Genomic DNA, 23,482 nt, shown 5'->3' on the forward strand with positions numbered 1-23,482 from the left:
TCAACCAAGTCTTACTAATATATATAACTTTTGTCTAAATTGAGCTAACCACTGAAGAAAACTCCTTATCATACTTCTAAATACTTGTGGTCAGTGCCTTCGCCAGATTAGATTGCACCCTGAGGCAAACAATTAAATATCGCCCCTGATAGATTATAAAAAAAAATAAGAAAATCTGCAATTGCTATTTTGCTTTTATTACAAGAGAAACAATAATGCAAAACGATTACATAATAATAATAATTAAATGTTTGCTCTACGGGGATATCGCACAATAAAACTATTTATAAGCGCTTCTAAATTTAAATTATAAGCTATGTCTGCCTCTATCGATATAGTTTCTAGACCAACCAATCTCTCTTATTGGTTGGGAATAACCAAGTTGTGAGTATTCACAGCTCTGTTCAGGTGAAAGTGAACCTCATCTCTCCACAAAATCATCCATGGTCACACAGTATTCAATTCCATTCAAGCAAAGAATGTTAAAGCAAATATCAGTTGTCCTACAAGTACAGCTCCTGCGTCAGGATTATCTTGAATGGGTAGAAATGCAGAATCTTCCGTAGAATTTTCCAGACAGTTGTGTAAAGCACATCCATGTGTCTAGATACAGCACGTGCGCTGCAGGAACCAATGCAGTTATTCATGGGCTACTCCACAATAGTGGTAACAACTTCATTCACTTGTTGTGAACTGATTAGTTTGAGACCTCTGCCAGGTCTAACTCCCAATGATGTCATTGGGAGTTAGACCTGGTGCTCTGTGACAAATAATCATTTGTCACAGAGCACATGGATATAGTGAACCTCATTGATATTTTTTCAGGCGACAAAATAAATTTGAGGAGTGCAGCAACAGCATTGCAGTTGTTTAGGCAATTGCAACGGCTTCATGAGCAAAGCACGTTGGGGCAAGTTTAGTGCCATCACTGTGGACAGTATTAACACCCAGAATTAAGGGGAAAAATCCCATATCCAACTTTTTAAACTCTCCTGGCACCTTCTGAGTTGTGTGATATGCAATTTCCATGCATTTCATGTTTACATTGCCCTGTAGTGAATAATGGAACTATTTTTTTTTTCTCTCTCAGATATCACTTCTGCACAAGTTTTGCAACATTTGAATCACTGCATGGTGCCCCACAAGGCCTTAAACAGGGATGCTTTAATTTTGATCATCCTGTGTGTGTGTGTGTGTGTGTGTGTGTGTGTGTGTGTGTGTGTGTGTGTGTGTGTGTGTGTGTGTGTGTGTGTGTGTGTGTGTGTCACATGAAGAGGTGATTAGTGAGTGAAGCCACAGGGGATGGAGCCATTGTATATTAAAAAGTTTTTAATTTTAATACTGAAATTTATAGTGTTTATATTAAAATTATATACAGGATAGGTTAGGAGGAAATAGGCATCAGTTCAGAAGTTTTTATAGCAGAGGTATTTTTGAGTATAAACTTCATATGAACATGGATCGAATGGTGGATAGCTGTTTGAACTTCTGAAACAGCAATTTGCTAAAGTGTTTATTCCAAAATCTACAATTTTTGTTTACAGTAGGTGCTCAGAAATACTACTCTTGGCCTTAATACGCAATGTAGCTTATTTATGTATGATGAATGTAGTTCATATTACCTCGTTAAGTCTTCTCTTTATATTGGTTGTAACATCCAGAATGTGGACAAAGCAATGCATATCCTATTTCTGGATACTCTGGCTCTTTTATCCACTGCCATAGACAAAAATCTGGAGGTTTAACCTTTCTATACCTGGGCTGGTTTTGTGAGCCTCCATAACCAGTTCACTGGCCAGTCAGGAAACAGTGATCAAGATTCATTTTTCACAGTATGGGAAAAATGTTAACAAGCTCCATAAAAGCACCTCCATAGCAGAAGTGGAAAAACAATGGAATATCGCATCCTTCAGTTGGAAAAGATCTGCATTCGGTTCTCATCATGACGAGAGGAATCTTTTTATATGGGCATTTTCAATTGAAGATGAGTTATCCAATCTCATGCGGAAGTAGCAAGGCTTTTCCTGTCAGAAACTGAGGTTTTTCATCCCGTGTACAAGCAAATCAATCATGAGAACACATATAATTTAAAGACAAAAAAATATTGTGGCACCAGCTTCTTCATACTGCATCAAAAAAGTCTGCCTCCAGTGAGTTCAACAACTGAGTCATGCTCTTCTTAGTTCCTCATCTTCTTTGGAGCGCTGAGATGGGAGCCACTGCTTCATGTGCAGGAACAAGAGGTAGTCACTAAGTGTAAGGTCAGGGCTGTAAGGTGGGTGGTCGGAAAGTTCCCACCCAAAACGTCTGAATTTGCTGAATTGTTCATCTGAGTTTCTTCAGTGTTTCACAATATGCATTAACATTAATTATTGTTCCTCAATGAATAAAATCGACGAGCAATATCCCTTTTCAATCGCAGAAGACAGTTGCCTCCTTTATTGACTAACAATGCCTGTATGAATTCTTTTGCCTATCGGAAATTATGATGGCACCACTGCATTGATTGTTGTTTTGACTTGACTTTTGTGTACGAAATCCATGTTTTATCACCAGTCACGATATGAGAAAAAAAAAGTTCATCTTCATTTTCGAAAAGTTTTTGCACTGACTCCACTTGTTGCTGTTTATGCACATCGGTCAGCATTTTAGGCCCCATCTGGCATAAAATTTCTTACATCCCCAGCTTGGCTGTCACAATTTCATAAATGACTGAGCATGAAATTTCTGGGAATTCAAAAGAAAGTTCCATAATTGTTTAACAATGATTCTCACAAATTTTCATATTCACTCTTTCCACGAACTGTCACCACACTTGACCACCCACTGTGTTCTTTATCGTGGACCTTACTTTCTGGACACACCTTGTAACATTGTTGGAAGTATGTATAGTGCCATGTGGTCAAATGTGCATTAACTTATAGTATCAGCAATTTATTCTTGCAGAAATCATAGATAAATATCACCTGGAAGACAACTTTAAAAAATAAATGGACCACTGAACTAATTGTAGTGGATATCACATCACATCTTGACACTGAGATAATATTGAAATTTAATCCCAAAATGGAATAAGGAATTTTTTCTGATTATGCATGTGAATTGTGAGTGTTGCAGATGATTTGAGTGTCATCACAGAACAAGTTGCATCAATACAGTTGGCACTCTGGACCCACTACAAAATTTGGACGTTTTGTTTCAAGAGGATAATCTACAGAAGCATTATATTGTGCATTTGACAAGGGTAGTAGTTTTGAGAACTTATTGCAAACAACGGACATTTTTGAATATACACTTTAACAAGTAGTAAATTATACTTGTTAAGAAAATTAAATTCCTATTAACCATTTACCTAAGCATGAAGAAACAAAAGTTTGCATGTCAATTAACTTCATGATTTGGCTATTTGTATATGGAGGCTGTTAAACTCTTGTTTTTGACTATTAAAAACTACCTAACGATTCATTATCAGATCCATGCACAGTTTTGTTTACTCAATATGACCTCTTCCATAAGTTTTTAAAATTTGCATTCCTCACTACCTACTCTGTATTATGTGTGAAAGTGGAAAGGTAACATATTAATTTTTTAATGTTTATTGTAATTGAACTATTTCCTTTTATAGGGACCTACTTGTTGGTTACGCTTTTTAATTTTCTATAGATCTCATTGTATAAAAAGAGGATTTGTAAGCTTTCTTCGTGGTGATGTAAGTAGTACTTTTATTCTATCAAAGAAGGTGAAATTCATTAATTATTATTATTATTTATATTGGTGTGCATTGACTGGATCTCTTACTTCCTCCGATCTCTTGCTCGTATTACTTATTGCACTTCCTTCTAGCAACAGTTTCTCCACTTAATGCACACCAAAACCATTCAACTGCAGTCCATCAGTTTTGTTCAAATCCATTTTTATCTCAAATATATGCCTGACCTATATAGAATGTATTCCCTTTTCCTTACAAAACTCTGCCAGCATACTATTCATGGTCTTTGCTCTGAGTTTTGACTCATGATTGTCATACTTTGGCACTGCACTGACAACCTTTTCTATCACACTGTTATATTTCACTCTTCTCAGTAACTTCCTGATATCCATCCTTATATTTTTCACATGTCCAACCAAATAATTTCTTTCCCCAACCACCACAAACTGTCTTGCTCATTTACTTCTCATATCCAAAGCATCAGTTATCATGTTCATTCTCACACCATATCTCTAATAATGGAATCTCCATATATATTGCTATTCTCAAGTCATTCATTACTTCGTTTTCTCTACTTTACTTCATGTTATCCATTTGCAATCTTTCATTCCTTTACATGAAATGTCTGCTATAATTGAACATATTCCTCATTTCATTTCTAATTCTAAACAACTTGTTAAATCTTGCATGCTGGAAATTTCACTCTCTATTGCTCCTCTTTCTGCAGTTTCTTTCTTGCACTTCCCTACTTTTTCCTTCTGCTTTCCTCATTCCTGCTTTCTTTCAATATACAAGAGAGGGCCAGGGGAACGGTCGTGTTTTCAGGGAGCTCCCGAAAGCTAAGTACAATTTTGAATGGAAATTAGAATATATGTTAAAAATCATAACATAATATTGTCTAAATTTGGTAGCTTGTTGTGTCTGTGTGATTTTGGTGTAAATTCTGTAAATTAATTTAGTCTTTAACGATACGTTTCATATATTTGAATATGGCGCCAATGCGACGTAAGATAATGGCGTCCAAAAATACGACGCCATTGTTAAAAAACTATAATGTGAGAGAATTTGTCCAATGTGATGTGTGTGGAATGTATGCATTCCCGAATGAGGCTGGAGTATGGATTGAAAGTGATAGTGGTGGGAGAATGTGTAGAAAGTGTATGCAAAGTGAGGAGTCGAAGTATGTGTCAGGTTGTGAGACAGTTATGGTTGAAGAAAGCCAGAATGCGAGTGAAAATAGTGGATCGATAGGGAATTGCGGTGTACAAGATGGCAATGTGAGCGGTGATCTAAGAAAGAGCGAGAGCAATTATACAGAAAGAGAAAATGGTTTGAATGATAAAAAAAATGAGGAATTATTTGTAGGAAGTGAGATCGCTAGGCTGCGCGCAGTGATACAAGATGCGCAGCGGCAATTAGAGCACCTGCAAAACTCTTTCCAGAGTGATTCGGCTAACGTAAATAAACAGCGTGGGCGAGTTTCCGAAATGAAGGAGAGAGTGTTGTATGGTGACTCGTTATTAAGAGGAGTAATAGATGGGAGTGTAACTAAATCGTACTTACCGGGTGTGAAATTTAAGGATGTAAGTGAGAGCATTAGAGTGCAAAAACAGAGGGTGAAAGAAATAACAATTGTGGCTGGTACGAATGAATTGAAAGGTGATAAATTTTTTATGAGAGAGGACTTGAAAGTATTGTTAAAGGTAGCGAAAAAAAAGAGTGACAGAGTTAGAATGGTGAGTCTGTTACCGCGGTATGACAGAGAGGAGTTTAGGAGGGCCATAATTGCAAATGATATTATGCGCAGGTTATGCGGACGGTGTGGTGTGGAATTTGTGGACGTGTGGAATGAGTTTGATGGGCGAAAGGACTTATACAAGATGGATGGCCTGCATTTGAATGGACTTGGTGTGCGGAGACTGGAAAAAGTGTTGCTGAATGAAGTGAAAATGGATGTGCAGAACCAGGGAAACTAGAACTACCAAGGAGGGGGGAAGTGAATATCCAGACATCAGTGAGACAGCTGAGTGTAAAAATGTATATAATGTACCTGAGCCAGCAATAAGGACAAAAAATGGGAATGGGATATTTAGAATAACGCATCAAGATAGGGGTGGGACAAAGGGAACACTGCAATTCATGTATACTAATGCCAGGAGTATTAGGAACAAGAAGGAAGAATTTTTGGCCTTGATTGGCTCTTCCTGGCCACAGGTTATTGGCATTAGTGAAACATGGCTGACGGAAGATGATATAGTTAGTGGGATAGAATGTGTAGGTTATAGTATGTTTAGGAGGGACAGAGAGAATAAAATTGGGGGAGGGGTGTTATTGATGATAGCTGATGAACTGCAGCCAAAGAGAATTGAAGTATTGCAGGATAGTGAAAGGAACTCATTTGAGGCTATTTGGTGTGAGATTGATACTGGCAGAATAAAATATACAGTTGGGTGCTGCTATAGACCAGGTGATGGAATAGATGGTGGAGATGGTATGCATAAACAAATTGATGAAATGAGTGGAAGGAGGGTAATTATTATGGGGGATTTCAACTATGGTAACATTGATTGGAAGGAGGAGAGGACACATGTGAGGAAGGAAATGGATTTTATTCAATTATTAAGGGATAACTATCTGAAACAGCATGTAATTGAAAATACTAGGGGTGTGAGAGTGCTTGACCTGGTAATAGTATCTGAGAATTTGACTGTAATGAATATGACCATGTTGCCACCTATTGGTGAGAGTGATCATAAGGTCTTGACCTGGGAGGTGGCTAAAGGTGCGGAATTTTCGATTAAGACAGGGTATAGGTGGAATTACCATGCTGGCAAGTATTACAAGCTTAGGAGATTGCTTGGATCAGTGCCATGGCATGTACAACTGCAAGGGCTGGACGTCGATAGAGCATGGGAAGTGATCAAAGAGCATTTACAGGAGGTTATGGCTGATTGTATACCTAAGGTCCGAATAGTGAAACAAGGAGGGGTTAAATGGATGAATAACACCATTAAGCTTGAGCTGCAAAAAAAGAAACAACTATGGAGGGAATTTAAAGAAAGGGGTGACCTGCAGGCACACGAACGGTATAAAGTACAGGCCAGAAGGGTAACGAGTGTGGTAAAAACAGCAAAAGCCGATTATGAAAGGAAACTAGCTATGCAAGCAAAAGAGAATCCCAAACAGTTCTTTCAATATGCTGCAAGCAAGAAAAAAACTGTACATGGCAAAATGATTTTAAGGAATGACGATGGTAAAGAGTTCACTGAACCAGTCGATATAGTGGAGTTATTAAGCGCGCACTTTGCAAAAGTATATCATCCAGGTGGTGACGTTGAAAAAATGAAGGAACCATTAGTTTATATGGGAATTGTGATGAATGAAGTGGAGGTGAATAGTCTATTACAGAACCTTAATGTGAACACATCTGTGGGATTGGATGGTATACCGGCACGTGTCTTGCATGAAGCGGCTAATGAATTATCAGTGCCCTTGACCATGTTGTTTAATCTGAGTCTCAGGTCTGGCTTAGTCCTGAAGGCGTGGAAAGAGGGGAAAATAGTTTCACTGCATAAAGGAGGATCCAAGACTATGGTTGCAAATTACCGACCGATCAGCATATCAGGAGTCGTTGTCAAGGTCTTGGAGAAAGTAGTCAAGGGAAAAATACAGGAATGGATTGATGAAAATGAGATACTGTACAGAGGACAGCATGGCTTTGTGAAGGGTAGATCATGCCTCAGTAACTTGCTCAAGTTTTATAACAAGGTGACGGCTGAACTGGATAAGGGAAATGGGTTTACAGTGATACTGCTGGACCTGGCAAAGGCGTTTGACAGGATACCACATGGAATTCTAATCCGTAAACTACAACATATGGGAATGGATATAGGGTTGGTGAGATGGATAGCTGGGTGGTTGATGGAGAGATATCAAAGAGTAGTTTATTCAGGAGTAGAGTCCAAAAAACGGCCTGTGACTAGTGGTGTGCCACAGGGTTCTGTTCTTGGACCACTGCTGTTTAATCTGTTCATTAACGATATAGGGAAGGGTCTAAGTGGGACAGTTCATTTGTTCGCTGATGATGCAAAGTTGGGTAGGGCGATAGTGAATGCAGAAGATGTCAAAGTCTTGCAAGATGACTTAGATAGATTGGAGTTCTGGACTAAGGAGAATGGATGTCAATTTAATGTGACAAAATGTAAGGTTATGCATTTCGGAGTGAAAAGATTAGCAGCAGTATACCACATTGGTGGAACTGTACTCCAAGAGATTGATGAGGCCAGGGACTTGGGAGTGTTGGTGGATAGGGAGATGAAGTTTAGGGGACACATTGCGAAAGTAGCTAAATCAGCTCATCAACTCACTTGGTTGTTGAAAAATACCTTGACGAGCAGAGAAAAACAAGTTATTGTACCTCTGTACCGAGCCCTGATAAGACCTCATCTCGACTACTGTGCCCAGATTTGGTCACCTCGATTCCTTCTTGATGGGGAGGAGGTTGAGAGGATCCAGAGGCGAGTGACTAAGATGATAGCAGGTCTATGGAATGAACCATATGAGAACAGGTTGAAGATTTTTGGGTTGCAGAAACTAGTTGATAGGCAGAAAAGGGGAGACATGATTGAGACATTCAAATTGCTAAAAGGATTCTATAAGATTAATTCAGATGATATTTTTGAGATCAGGACTGGTGGTGGGAGAACTAGGGGACACCCATGGAAGCTGGGCAAGAGCGTGGTTAGCAGGGGTGTTAGAGCTGGGTTCTTTACTTTTAGAGTGGTAAATGAGTGGAATAAGCTGCCAGAGTCTGTTGTGGGTGCTATGACAGTGAGCGAGTTCAAGGCAAGGTATGATAGATACTGTGAGAATGTTGAACAGCTGCGTGAACATGATGTTTAGGGCCTCCCTCGATGAGTCTAAGGACTCCTGGAGTAGCCCGTGGTAATAATAATAATAATCTCACATACAGGTAACCCTTGTATAACACGGATGTTAGGTTCCATAGAAATGCCACGTTATATAAATTGCGTTATGCGAGACTCAGATCACATAGAAAAAGGAGGGTTATGTTCCAAAATCGTTGCTTTTTTAATTATATAAACAACAATGATATATCCAACAAAAATATATTTTTATTTATTTCGGGTAATTCATGCAAGTTATGAAAATATATAAATTATGAAAAAATACATAGTATAAAATTATAAATTTACAAATTGTACATAAATTTCATTGCACATAATGCATAAATGTTTTAGGGAAATTAAAATAAAGTGCATATTTTAATGTTTCATAGCATGAGGATTTGAGGATCGGTTAATAAACATCGGTTTTGTCATGCAATCACCTGATGCAATACTACAAAAGAGTAGAGTAATTCTGTCTTTAGAAAATTTGAATCCAGGAGCTGACTTTCATTTTTCGTAATATAGGTGCGCTTTTGCATTTTTTTTTTCAATATAACCTGGATTCATCCACATTGAACACCTGGTCTGCATCATAAATGTTTATAAATTGTGAGAGCTTTTTGTTTAATAAGATTTCCATCCAAAGAAATTTTCTTTCGAGTGCAATCTTCTATACAAATCATTAGAGATTTCTTTATTTTTCCCATTAGAATATTGCATACACGAGCAACGTGCTTTGCACTTACCATTGACCCAGCAATAAACACTTTCTCGGATTTTATGTTGGAATTGTTGATTTTTGATTCGCTTAAATTCAAAGTCCTTGCAACAGCTCCTGGTTTCTCCATTTTTCAACCAATCCAAGATTTTAATTTTTTCTTCGAGAGAAATAAATTTTCTTTTCAATGTTCGTTTTTCCCTTTCGTTGCAGTTTGTGGCCTATAAAAATATTATTTTTACATAAAAAAAAAAAAAAGCATTACATATTATTTATATATGTAACTCACGAAAAAATAAAGTGCTCAGCTTGAGATTAACACACTTATGATTTTTACTGTGCTTTCCTGGCAGAAAATGAAGACAATTTCCAAAATAAACATTTTATACGGTTAACAATTGACGTACCTGCGTGCTGAAGGGTATTTTTCCCTAATATAAATTTGATACTTATAACTACATGCGTGATATGGGCAGACACAAATTTGATGAAGATAAAATTTGATTTTTAAGTCGCACAGTGACTTAAATAGATAGAGAGGGCAAGTGAAAAATATATGAAAAGATAAAGGGTTATTACAATGTGTAGACATTGTATTTTTATTGAAACCGTGTTGAACAAGGGTTACTAAAATTTATAGACTGCATTATATTGTAACGCCGTTGTATAAGTACTGCGTTATGCGAGGGTTACCTGTACTTTTATGTCTTCATTTGTACATTCTTTCACTTGCACAATCTTCTTGCTCTCTTTCTTCCTATTATTCATGTGGTCTTTTGCACTTCTATGTATGCTAGCTTTCATTCTGTCAGTCTGTTTTGCATTCACTGATAACTCATAGTCCAAAATATCACACTTTCTAGAAACTTATACATTATCCACTCTTCAGTCTCTGTACAAAGCACATCTTTTAGATTTTGTGAAACATACTCTTCCTCATGACATCAAATCATTTTCAAAAAATCTGCATCTTTAATTACATTTCACCTATGCAATGCAAAGGTGAAATGTAATCAAATGTAATTCATTTAAGACAAACATTCAAATTCAGTAGAAAAAAACACTTCATTAACAAATCCACAAAGTGTCACCGACTTACAAATACATTTAAATGTAAAAAATTAACAGTTTCACCAGTTACTATGCAAAATAACACTGAACTTTTCCAAATCTGTTATTTTTGAGGAAATTACAATGTATACTATATATAATTATAATAACTTCAATTAATACTTCTGATATTTTGGTAATGTTGCTTCCATCTACCATGTCTACCATCACACATAGTGTGCTTCCTGTCCGGACGCACACTATGTGTGTGATGGCAGACTGCTCCCTATCCTCTCACCATCCAACTAATGCCGGGGTCCCTCAAGGCTCAGTTCTCTCACCGACCCTCTTCCTTCTATATATCAATGACCTACTTCAGTTGACCTCTAACCCAATACACAGTTTTGCAGATGACAGCACACTACATTCCTCCCTTTCATTTGACAAACCGTACCCTACACAACTCACTTCAACCCACAGAACATCAACCACCACTGCCCTTAATTCTGACCTCCAAGCCATCCTCTGATGGGGCTCAGACAGCCTTGTCAACTTCAACGCTAATAAAACCCAGTTCTGTCTTATTTTTCACAAAAAAGAACCATTTTCCCCGAGCAGTGTTTTCGATAACACTCAAATTCGCAGACAAGACGAAATTTCTCTTTTCAGAATTACCTTGACATCCAGCCTCTCCTGGCATAAACACATCACAACCATTGCATCCTCAGCTTCCAAAAAACTAGGTTTTTCTCTTTTGCTCAAGATGCTACTTCACCTCTAAACAGCTGTTAACACTATACAAGTCACAAATCTGCCCAGCTCTCGAATACTGCTCTCACATCTGGAGTGGGGCTCCAAAATGTTTGACTCAATACAGAGGAGAGCAGTTAGACTAATAAATGACCCATCCCTCACCAACTCGTTCCCCCCACTTTCACATAGACGCTTGGTCTCTGCAATCTGTGTATTCTATAAATACTTTCACGGGAAAGGTCCATCTGAAATAGCATCAATAATTTCCCCATTGGAACATGTACAGTTGCTGCTGCCCAACATCCTTTTACAGTACACCTCGAAACCCACAGAACAAGTTTCTTCTAATGTGATTAGATCAAACGGCGTGATACTAGGGCAGAAGCAATAGGAGAGGTCATATTTACCTATACGAGTTGCCAACAGGTGTACCTCCTTATTATTGAATTACTCTGGATTTAGAGAAAGATGTTCTTTCTCTAAGAACATATTTTAAGAAACCTAGAAACCAGGAGATATAAGTTCTTTTTGCTATACCCTTTGGTATCTATTTGGTCTAGCTACTCACTGATGAAGCCTCAAAAAAGGCTGAAACTAGTCTGGGTAGTGACTTCCCACCATAATGTAATAACAGCATATATTCCCTAGGAAATGTGTTTTTACATTATGGAAAATACCAAGAATAGCGATCAGAACTTTCTTCACCTTTGCAACGAGTTGCCCGAGATTGTACTACGTACTAGGACTACTTGCATTAGCTCACGCTAGTAATTGCCGCTACTTTATAGTTTACTATATTTGGCATGAAACTGTCTGATTCCAGTCTTTGAGTTTCTTATTCGGTTTTAAAACAATGTGGGATTTAATATCCCCTAAATTTGAATAATGTTTATATCGCCGAAATGAAGCCTATTGGCTTTTTATATTTAAGTAACTTAATGGTTGCACCTGTTTGACAACTTGTATAGCAGAGTATATAAGTTCTTTTCGCTATACCCTTTGGTATCTATTTGGTCTAGCTACTCACTGATGAAGCCTCAAAAAAGGCTGAAACTGGTCTGAGTAGTGATCCCACCATAATGTAATAACAGCATATCCTAGGAAATGTGTTCTTACATTATTGAAAATACCAAGAATAGTGATCAGAACTTTCCCCAAATTGTAACCTGGGGAAACCTTTGCAACGAGTTGCTCAAGATTGTACTACGTACTAGGACTACTTGCATTAGCTCATGCTAGTAATCGCTGATACTTTATAGTTTACTATATTCAGCATGAAACTCTCTGATTCCAGTCTTTGAGTTTCTTATTCGGTTTTAAAACAATGTGGGATTAAAGTAAATTTATTATAGATAGAGAGGCCAACCACAGGTTCACCACTTTCTCCAACCCTGACCAACTCCTTCCTGAAGACCTTTAAGGAGAAAGCCTTAACCTCTGCCCTAGAATGCAGAAATCATATTTCGTATACGTGATGTGAAGTCATTAGTTTCTATATACGAGTTGCTTCAATCCTGAAAATACTTCAGGCGCAAACTTTGTTTGCTTACACTTGGATAAAAATTAAACCAAGTATATAATTTCTCGCTATCTTTAATTTATAGTATAACCACATGGAAAAACTTTAGCAATGATCTCTAATCCAGAGTATTTTAATAATAAGTTCTAACACCTATTGGCATTTGTATATGAAAATATGGTTTTTCATATACAAATAGCTCCTGCATTACTTCAACTTTAGCATCACCTCTGGGTCTGACTTCCACTGATGAGACCTCAATAAAGGACAAAACCTGTCTGGGTAGTGATCCTCACCATAACGAAGCATTATACATGTCTGTAAGGATATGTGCTTTGCATTATGGGATACTAAGGCAAATGATGTAAAGTCATTAGCTTCTATATCAGTGGTTCTTAACCTTTTGAAAGTCACAGAACACTTTTGATTATAAGAAAAATTTTGGGAACACCAAAAGTATTAGGATAATAAAACTAACAATAAACATATGCATGGACTTGCCTTTTATGAAAATGGAACTTGTTTTAATGTGATACTTGAGCTTGTCGGCTTTTGCAGGTTTCGGCTATATCAGGTCTAATATGTGTGATATAGTTATCCTTTGTCTCCATCTCTTTGTCTACATTAGTAGGTTTTTCATGCTTTTTAGTTTTTATGGGTTAATATTAAGAAACCGAGCTCACACAAATATGATATTGAAAACTTAACATTTTCAGTGCTCTTGTGGAGAGAGCTGGGTATTTGGCTTGGACGAAAATACAAAATTCCTCAAGAATTATTTAAGGAAATTTCATTTTTAGAGTACGATTTGTTTACAAGGTAACTAGTTGTTCTTCTTCTTGTAACAAAAATTCACAACTGTGCCAAATGGATTTTGTATCCAGTCATAATTGTGTGTATTTAAGGAAGGAAAGTAACTTGAAATATTTTCTTCCAATATTGTTAATTGTTCTGTTATAACGGAAATAATTCCCTCGATATTTTTATTCAGAGTAGCCAATTGCACTCTGAATTGTGCATTTGACATCTTTCACCGGTGGAAACACTTGTAACCAATTCGCGGAACACGAGTTCCAGGGAACACCAATTAAGAACCATTGTTCTATATATATATACGAGTTACCCTAGTCTTGAAAATACTTCAGGTGCAAACTTTGTTTGCTTATCCTTCGATAAAACCGAGAATATAATTTCTTGTATCTTTAATTTATAGTTTAACCAAGTGGAAAAACTTCCAACAGCTAACTGTCCTGCATAAATCCATTATTTGGCTATGCTACATAGACACTGTGTTCTCCATTTGGCTACATGGCCTGGATACTCTCAACATTTTCCTAACAGTCAACATCCCAGGATCCAGTTCACCTTAGAAAAGAAAAACGACATTAGTCTCCCCTTCCTAGAACACTCTGATTACACACCAGCCTGACGAATTCCTGGCATTTTTCATTTACAGAAAACCCAAACATAATGATGAGTACATTCATCAGCCATAACACCATCCCCTTCCCAACAATATGGGATTATAAAAATCCTATATAACAGGAAAAAAATCAGTTCTAATAGCAGTGCCCTGCCCTAACTATTGAACTTGACCACATTCTTAACACTTTCTTAGCCAGTGACTAAAATCCCAACAAAATAAACAAAAAGTATATATATATATATATATATATATATTAAAACCCTGTAATTGCAACTCCCTTTCCCTTTAGAACAGAGATTACACAAAATCTGTCACCATTCCATATACCCAGAGCACATCCTAAAGAAAGATAAAAAAGAAACTTTCTAAACTCTACCTTACAGCCACTTTACAGACCAGATAAAAAATTGTCATAATTAACTGCTGCATGAAAGACCAGCCACATTCCCTACTATGGCCAAATAGGTAGGACAACTAATATCAGAATTTCTGAACACATGGACTACATCCATTTCCACTATTTCAGCCATTCTTGACTTGCTGACAATGTTTTGGACACCCACCACAGAATATGCCAGAAGAAATCAAATACAAGAGGCTATTCCCATAATCTGCTTCAGTCATGAGAAACTTTCCAAACCTCAACAGATTTGGGAAAAGCTCACCCTCAGATCTTCAGTCCAACAACAAGATTACCCAATTTAGCTCACCAGGAGTGCTATTTAGGATTCTTAGATGTGACTTTGGTGCCTTTCTTCCACCTTATTTATCCAGTGTGTGTGCATATCATTGTTTGTGATTCTTGATGGTGGTGGTGGTGGTAATGTAATATTGCTGAAATATTGGAAACATCAATTCAAGTTATAGTTAATATACAGTATACATTGTAATTTTCTCTAAAATAATAGTTATGAATAGCCAACATATAAACATTTCTATCAGACTTTTCTCTACCTGTTTACCAGCAGCCTATGTTTGCACCCCCTCTCATAATTTATAAAAAAACAGAATATGAACTTTTGAGAGGTCTGTCATAAACCAACTAACACAGGATATTATTGTCTATGCCAAATCTCTCACCATGCTACACAAAAGTTTTCATTATTATCAAAACTCATAAGAACAGAGCATTTATCTTGCTAAGAGGTGAAAATAAAAGGAAGGAAGAGTTATAATTCCATCAATTTATCTATAAGAATTTATTTTTAAAATTCAATAAACTGTTATTCACAGATCTCCTCACCCAGATATTCATATTTGATACTGAGACTCTGTATCCTTTCCATTTAGTTCTAGACTGTTTACTCACAATTAGTGCATTATTGAAAGGACAAAACATTGGAGTGGCTTATATCCAGAATATTCATATTCTGTCAAGATATCTTCTGGAAGGCAATAACTCTTTCCAAAATACAGGTAATCATGTTTATTGTGGTAAAATCATGGAAATTACTACTGCTATTTATTGCTCTTAGCATGGTGGTAAGTTTCATAATTTTCCCATAATGAATAATAACGTTTTTCAGAACCATCCGAGAGTTTATAAAATTGATTATTCCAGTTGATTGTCTCACGTTACTCAGACTAAAATAAATTTTGAGATTAGAACATTTTAATGATGTTGCACATAAAAGAAATGATAAATCAAACCTGACCTCATAAATGCCTCTCATTAATCACAACTTGGAATGGAATAAATACAACTTCTTTAGTTTATGTAGAAGAGAATTTCATATTGCAATGCATCAGAGAATTTACTGAAGTTACATGGTTCCCTCAACAGGTATCACAGATGAATTCTGTATGATATATGGGAGTCTCATCTAAATACTACAGACTTCACTTATACCAACAGTCATTTGAAAATACTATGAAATCATTCAGTGATACATCAACATCAAATTCCTGATATGTACCCTCAAGAAGTATACAGGATATGATAGTGCTACATGAAAAATTACATCATTACTAACTTGCTATCTACAATTTTCCTCCAAATCAGTTTGTTATCTGTCAAGACTCCAACATCATCAGATCTTATATTTCTATCTTCTAAGGCACTTTTTACTGTATCAATCCACCTATATCTTGGTCTTCCTCTGGGTCTTTTCCCTACCAACCTGACAGAGAACATTTGTTTTGCTAATCTTTCCTCTCCCATTCTGTTTAAGTGACCATACAACATGAGATTAGCTCAGCTAATGCATTCCTGGATGCTGACGATGTCAAGTTCTTTCCAAATATCCTCATTTTTGATATAATATTGCCATTGATGCCATCTGTTCATGCCCCTAATCTTTCTCAGGACTCTCATATCTACGGTCTCTAATCTTTGGTCAAGTGTTTTATTTCTAACCCAGCTCTCAGATCCATAAGAAGAAATGATTGTGGAAGAATGACATTGTGGAATAAAAATGGGAATAGAGTGACTGATGCAGAGGACATAGTGGAATTGTTCAATGAACACTTTATTGGTGTATTTCATCCTGGAGGAGTAAATTTTAAAACTGGAGGGATAGGGGCAGGTTCGAGGTTTAGAGGTACAGGAGGAGAACGTGTTCCAAATACTGAGTACTCTGGATGTCAGTAAAGCTGTGGGACTGGATGGTAATTCACCACAAGTTTTGAGAGAATGTGCTAAGGAACTGACAGCTCCTTTGACCTGGCTTTTCAATGAAAGTCTGGCTACAGGAAAGGTGCCCAGGAAATGGAAGGAAGGTAAGATAGTGCCATTGCATAAGGGTGGTAGCAGACTGGAAGTGTCTAATTATAGGCAAGTTTGTGTGTCATCAGTAGTTGCTAAGATCTTGGAGAAATTAGTTAGGGACCATGTACAACATTGGGCAGATGAGGGTAATGTTATCTGTGAGAGTCAACATGGATTTGTGAGGGGCGCTCTTGTTTTAGTAATATGCTAGCCTTTTATAATAAAGTTACAAGAGCAGGAGATGAGGGAAAGGCATATGCTGCCATTTTCTTGGATTTAGTGAAGGCATTTGACAGGGTACCACATGATAAGCTGATATTTAAGTTGCAGCACATGGGTTTGGATGTCAGGTTGGTCAACTGCATTCAGGATTGGCTGTCCGATAGGTATCAGAGAGGTGTGTATGTGGGGGCAGTTTAAAGGAGGCAGAGGATTTTCAAGGAGACGTGGGGACCCACAGGGGCTCAGTACTGTGACCTATATTGTTTAACCTTTATATCAGTGACATTGTCAGTGGATTGCAGAGGGATGTTCAGTTGTTTGCAGATGATGTGAAGCTGGGATGGGTTATTAGTAATAGTGCAGATGTGGTAGTCATGCAAGCGGATTTCAATAAGCTAGACAGATGGGCAAATGAATGGGGATGTTAGTTTAATGCAGCAAAATGTAAGATCTTGAGGTTTGGGACATATCGATGGGACTCTGCATACTCTATTGGAGGAAATATACTGGAGGAAGTGGGGGAGACAAGAGATCTGAGGTTGATGATTGATAGAAACCTGAAATTCAGGTGACATATTGCAAAGGTGGTGAAGGTAACACAAAAGATTGCTGCAATAATGAGAAGGATGCTGACCTGCAGAGATAAAAGAGTTGTCATTCCGTTGTATAAGACCATGATCAGACCACACTTAGACTATTGTTCTCAGATTTGCTCCCCAGAATTTGAAGGGGATAAATTAACTGTGGAAAGGGTACAGAGGCGGATAACAGAGACAGTTTTGGACTGTACAATGCTAGTTATGAGGATCGGCTGAGGGAATGTGGACTGCAGAGTTTGATGGATAGAAGAAGGAGAGGTGATATGATTGAGACTTTTAAACTGTTGAGAAGTGGTTACAGGATTGATACTGGGGAGTTCTTTCGATTGGTTGAACAGTGGGAAGGAGTGATGACAAGGGGGCCATCCCTGGAAGTTACGAAAAGAAACTGTGAGCAAGAGAGTGAGGAGTGGTTTCTTTGCAAGGAGGGTTGTTGAACCGTGGAATGCATTGCCTGATAGTGGTGAGAGCGAGATCGGTCAATGAGTTTAAGGAGTGGTATGATAGACTGTGTTTTCTAGGAGGGACCTCCCACGTTGAGTCTTGATAGAATTATGTTTCCTATGAAGGACCTCCCACGATGAGTCTTTTGTCTCCTTGGAGGCCTAAATAATAATAATAATAAGTTAAAACTGGTTTGAAAACTGTCTTGTATACAGCTAATTTAGTGTTCCGACTAATTCCTCTCTTATTCCTTATGAATTTATTCAATTGACTTCCTACCATACCAGCTTTGTTGATTCTGTTCTCTATTTCCATATTTAATTTACCATCTTCACTAAAAATCGTGCCTAAGTAGCTGGAATGTTTTACTTGTTCAACAGGTTCTCCGTTCACAACACAGTTGACATTTTCAACAATTCTGTCTATTTTCATTGTCTTTGTCTTTTTATTGCTGACCTTCATACTATATCTATTACAACAGTTATTCACTTTAGTCAGACTTGTAACGGATTTATTTAGAAGTATAACATCATCTGCATAAACCAAAGAACTGAGATTAACATCTCCAATTTTGATATCAGGATTAATACCACTTTCCTTCATAATGTGATCCATATAGATAATAAATAATAGAGGGGATAATGTACATCCTTGTCTGACACCAGATTTAACATTTAACCACCTTCCTGTTCTTCCTTTAATTCTAACTTCTGACTTACTACTCAAATAAAGACCAAGTATTGCTTTATATAATGCCCCATTGACACCATGTAACTGTAGCTTTTCGAATAGCTTCTCTCTCACTCTCTCCCTTGGCACCTTGTCATATGCCTTTTCCAGATCTACAAAACTTTAATACAGATCTTTGTTATATTCATATGATTTCTCAACTATCTGTTGTAAAGTGAAATTCTGATTCTGGCTGCCTCTATTTGGCCTGCATCCAACTTGTTCTTCACCAAGCTTCTCTTTGACAATCCTTCTCAACTGTTTCTCAAGTATAATTGCATATATCTTATCAGGAACACTCAATAGAGAAAAACCTCTGTAATTCTCACATTCAGTTTTATTTCCCTTTTTATATATGGGTACTATGAGAGCTCTACTCTCATCATCTGGAATTCATCCCTCTGTCCAGGCCTTCTAAACTATGCAGTGCAGCCACTGTAAGACTTTTATACCTCCATACTTAAGCATTTGCTGCCTTTCCACATTTCAGGCTTTTGATGGCTTTTTCTACTTCAAATATGGATATGTATTCCTGACTGTATGCCTGTTGAGTGTTTTTTACCACTGTGCTATCACTGCTTTTTCCATTTAGCAATTTTTCAAAGTAATTACTCTGTACTTCAAGGATATCTTTTTCTCCTGTTTTCATGTCACTTTTATCATCTCTAATTCCTTTTACAGCACTCTCTCCTCCATTTCTTAGCTTCTTCAACAACCTCCAGAATATCTTGCCACCTTCTTGATATTCTATGTTCTTGCCAAAGTCCTACCATGACTTCTGTTTAGCTAGTTTTGCACAGTGTTTAGCTTTGTTACATTTGTCTCTGTATTCTCTAAGAGAACAAGCTGACTTATTTGCCAGGAACTTTTGGTATGCTTTTTCTTTTCTTTCACTGCCTCTTTAACTTCCTATGTCCACGATGGAGTTCTGATTTTTCTATCCTTACAGACAACCTCACCACATGCCTCATTGACTGAATCAATCAGTGTTTTCTTCAGGGTTTGTTTCCTGTTCTCAAACTCTTTCATTTTTTCTTCAATCATATTTGTGTATTTTAGTCTACAGTTCACATCTGATTGCTGCTCAACTTTTATTTGTTTTAAGACTTTCTTACTCTGTTTATAATGTATCTCATTCTTCCATATATGTTAACAGTGTTAATATTCATATTTAGTTTACTCTGTATTCCTTGCATTTTGTATATATGTACTTAGATTGCAAGTGAACTGCAATCTATTGAAAACTACTCAGTCACTACATTTTTTTTTTTTTTAATTTTGACAATTTCCTGTGACACTAAATCAAATCTGGGAGTTTTTTTAACAATATTAAAGCTTATTGTGTAAAGTATTTTGCATAAATTTTATAATTTGTTTCATTTTCTTTCAGCCTAGATTTCCTCTTGGAGATAGCCTTTATATCTCATGCCTGGATAGTGGATTTATACGTCTTCACAAAGAATTTATAGAGGGTAATAAAGATTCTTTGTCAGATATTTTAAGTATAATCAATTCTGTTTGTAGGTGAGTTAGCCAGTCTCATATATATATATATGTATGTATTCTTGATCTTCTACTCGGTTGTAATGATACATTTTAGAGAATAAATTTTAAATGACTTTAAACCAAGATAAAATATTAAATTTCAATGATAATGATACAACTAGTTTCAGCCTTTTACAGCCTTCTTCAGGTATCCACTAAAGGTAGAACACAGTAATAAAAAATCGAAGTTACAAAAAACTGAGAATTACAGGCAAAAAATGCAATACATAATTGACACAAAAACGTTGCATTTTTGAAGATGATCTAATGTGCTATTGTTTGCTGTATGCGTGCTTGCAGGTTCTCGTGAGCGCCAGTATTGAACAACTGCAGTATGGTTATCAGGGATGTCATAACTCAAATTGCTGTTCAAATGTTCAGGATTAAGGAGGATTTCTCTGGACTCCATGATTTTCCTTTCGAACTCATCACTACAGCGAAAAATGTTTTCGGATTTATCCCAGCAAACTGAGTGACTCTGTAGATCTTCATGAGGGTTATTAGAGAAAAGAATATGACTGGATAGCGCAGATGCATGTGATCTTTTATAGGAGATGTCTCTCTTATGCTCCTCAATATGCAGTTCAGCAGATTTGTTAGTCTGTCCAAAATAAGGAATATTACAGTTGCACCATAACTTGTAAACACCTGGATATTTCAGGTTATGATGAATAGGCTTCGCATGGCTTATAAGAGAATGGACTTTAGGGAGTGTAGTGAAAAATGTACTGATGTTGTATTTTTTAAGGACTTTAGCCAATTTATTGGAGACTGAACTAATGTAAGGTATTGAGATGCTACCTTTAAAATCAGTAGTTTCCATAGTACGCTGCCTAGGAGGATCCAGAAGAAATTTCTTAATTGTTTTTTTTTAGAATATCCATTTTGTTTAAAGATAAGAGAAAGTTGTTCAATTTCTTTTTGGAGTTCATCTGGTTCATTTAAAAGAGGGTGTGCTCTGTGTCCTAAGGTAGAAATAGTTCCGAGCTTTTGTGGTAGAAAGTGATGAGATTGACAGTGCAGATATCTGATAGTATGAGTTGGTTTTCAGTATATAGAGATTTTAAATCTATCAGAGCATCGTGTAAGAATTACATCCAGGAAAGGAAGGCAGTTATTTTGTTCTAGTTCAGCAGTGAATTTTATATTAGGATGCTGGTTGTTAAGATGTTGAAGAAAATTTATGAGAGATGTGTGTCCGTGACTCCATATAATGAAAATCTTGTCAACATAACATCTCCAAAGTTTCGGCTTAAATGAGAAGGACTATATGGCTTTTGTTTCAAAATCTTCCAGGAAAATGTTTGCTAGAACTGGGGATAAAGGGTTGCCCATTGCTAGGCCTTGGTTTTGTTTGTAAATGGGGTCCCTGTATCTGAAGTAGCCAGATTGAATACAATGCTTTTGTAAAGCAAATATCTTTTTAGACAATTTGTCCTTAAGTAATGTTAATACCTCCTCAGTAGGGACGTTAGTAAATAATGAGATAATGTCAAAACTTGCTATGATATCATTTTCACTGATTGAAATATTTTTGATATGAGAGACGAAGTCTGTGATGTTTTTGATGACCGATGAAGATTTATTGGAGAAACGCTTGAGGTATTCTGTAAGATGTTTCGAAAGCTTATAAATGGGACCATCAATTCCTTCCACAATTGGGCGAAGAGGGGTGTTTTCTTTGTGTATCTTCAGAACTCCATAAATGCGTGGAATAAGAGGAGAACGTAAAGAAAGGTGCATATTGTGAGGAAGTTCAAATGTAGTCTTTAACAGATTGTTTCTGCAGTTTTGTAGTTCCCTTGTTGGATCATCCTGAAGAATTGAATATGTAATGTTGTCTTCAAGCAATTGAAGCATTTTATTGTGGTAATCTTCAGAATTGAGGATGACTGTGGCATTGCCTTTATCTGCAGGTAAAATAATGATGTTTTTGTTCTTTTTAAGATTCTTTAAGGCCTGTCTTTCTGCAGGAGAAAGATTATCTCTTGGAGGTTTAGCATTATTGATAATGAAGATGGATTCAATATGGAGAAATTTTTTCAAATGATTAGGAATATGTGAACTGGCTTTTTCTATTTTAGTAAGTACAGATTCTTTTGGAATAAACTTAGGTGAGGGAATGAAATTTAGACTTTTGCTTAGAATATCTTTTTTAGCAACTGTTAAAACATGTGACAAATTGTTTGCTACAACTTTGTCAGCATTAATATAGGCTTTAGTAGGAAAAGATGTGTTTTGTACTCTCTTAAGAGCATCAAACTTCTTGATAAGATTAAGCTTATTCTTATTTTGTATCCGTGTAGCTTGTGCTTCACTGTTAAAGATAAAATCATGAAAATTATCATTATTCATAACCTCTACAAGTTTTTGAGTTAAAAACCTTTTTACGTTGGACAAATAGGCAAGACAACGTTTTGTATCTGGGATTCTTTCTCTGAGAAGATCTAACTTTGCTTTACGATAAATTCTTTTAGAGCGTTCTGTTGTAATTGTTTCTTGAAACAAACTGAAATTAGGAAAAACTTGATTGAATTTACAACATTTTAGGAAAACCAACTTATTGATTCTCAGTCCTATTTTCTTCAATGTTTTTTTATAACATCTTTTGATGTCAGTAAGAGATGCCTCGTCATTTAGGCTATAGATGTATTCTTGATCTTCTACTCGGTTGTAATGATACATTTTAGAGAATAAATTTTAAATGACTTTAAACCGAGATAAAATATTAAATTTTAATGATAATGATACAACTAGTTTCAGCCTTTTACAGCCTTCTTCAGGTATCCACTAAAGGTAGAACACAGTAATAAAAAATTGAAGTTACAAAAAACTGAGAATTACAGGCAAAAAATGCAATACATAATTGACACAAAAACGTTTTTGAAGTTGTTCTATCTAATGTGCTATTGTTTGCTGTATGCGTGCTTGCAGGTTCTCGTGAGCGCCAGTATTGAACAACTGCAGTATGGTTATCAGGTATGTCATAACTCAAATTGCTGTTCAAATGTTCAGGATTAAGGAGGATTTCTCTGGACTCCATGATTTTCCTTTCAAACTCATCACTACAGCAAAAAATGTTTTCGGATTTATCCCAGCAAACTGAGCGACTCTGTAGATCGTCATGAGGGTTATTAGAGAAAAGAACATG

General features: G+C 36.6%; 1 protein-coding gene across 1 annotated transcript in view; it reads left to right on the plus strand.

Moving 5' to 3' along the window:
- LOC150101976 (uncharacterized) overlaps window positions 1–23,482 on the plus strand; it is a 283,338-nt gene that overhangs the window by 39,591 nt on the left and 220,265 nt on the right. The window contains exons 3-4 of the mRNA XM_090400543.1: window positions 3,626–3,709; window positions 20,177–20,258. Coding sequence (XP_090256669.1) covers window positions 3,626–3,709; window positions 20,177–20,258 — 166 coding nt within the window. The remainder of the gene's footprint in view (window positions 1–3,625; window positions 3,710–20,176; window positions 20,259–23,482) is intronic.

The sequence above is a fragment of the Typopeltis vanoorti genome, chromosome 11 (genome assembly GCF_054136105.1).
Source record: "Typopeltis vanoorti isolate ZY-2024b chromosome 11, IOZ_Tvanoo_1.0, whole genome shotgun sequence".
NCBI lineage: Eukaryota > Metazoa > Arthropoda > Arachnida > Uropygi > Thelyphonidae > Typopeltis > Typopeltis vanoorti.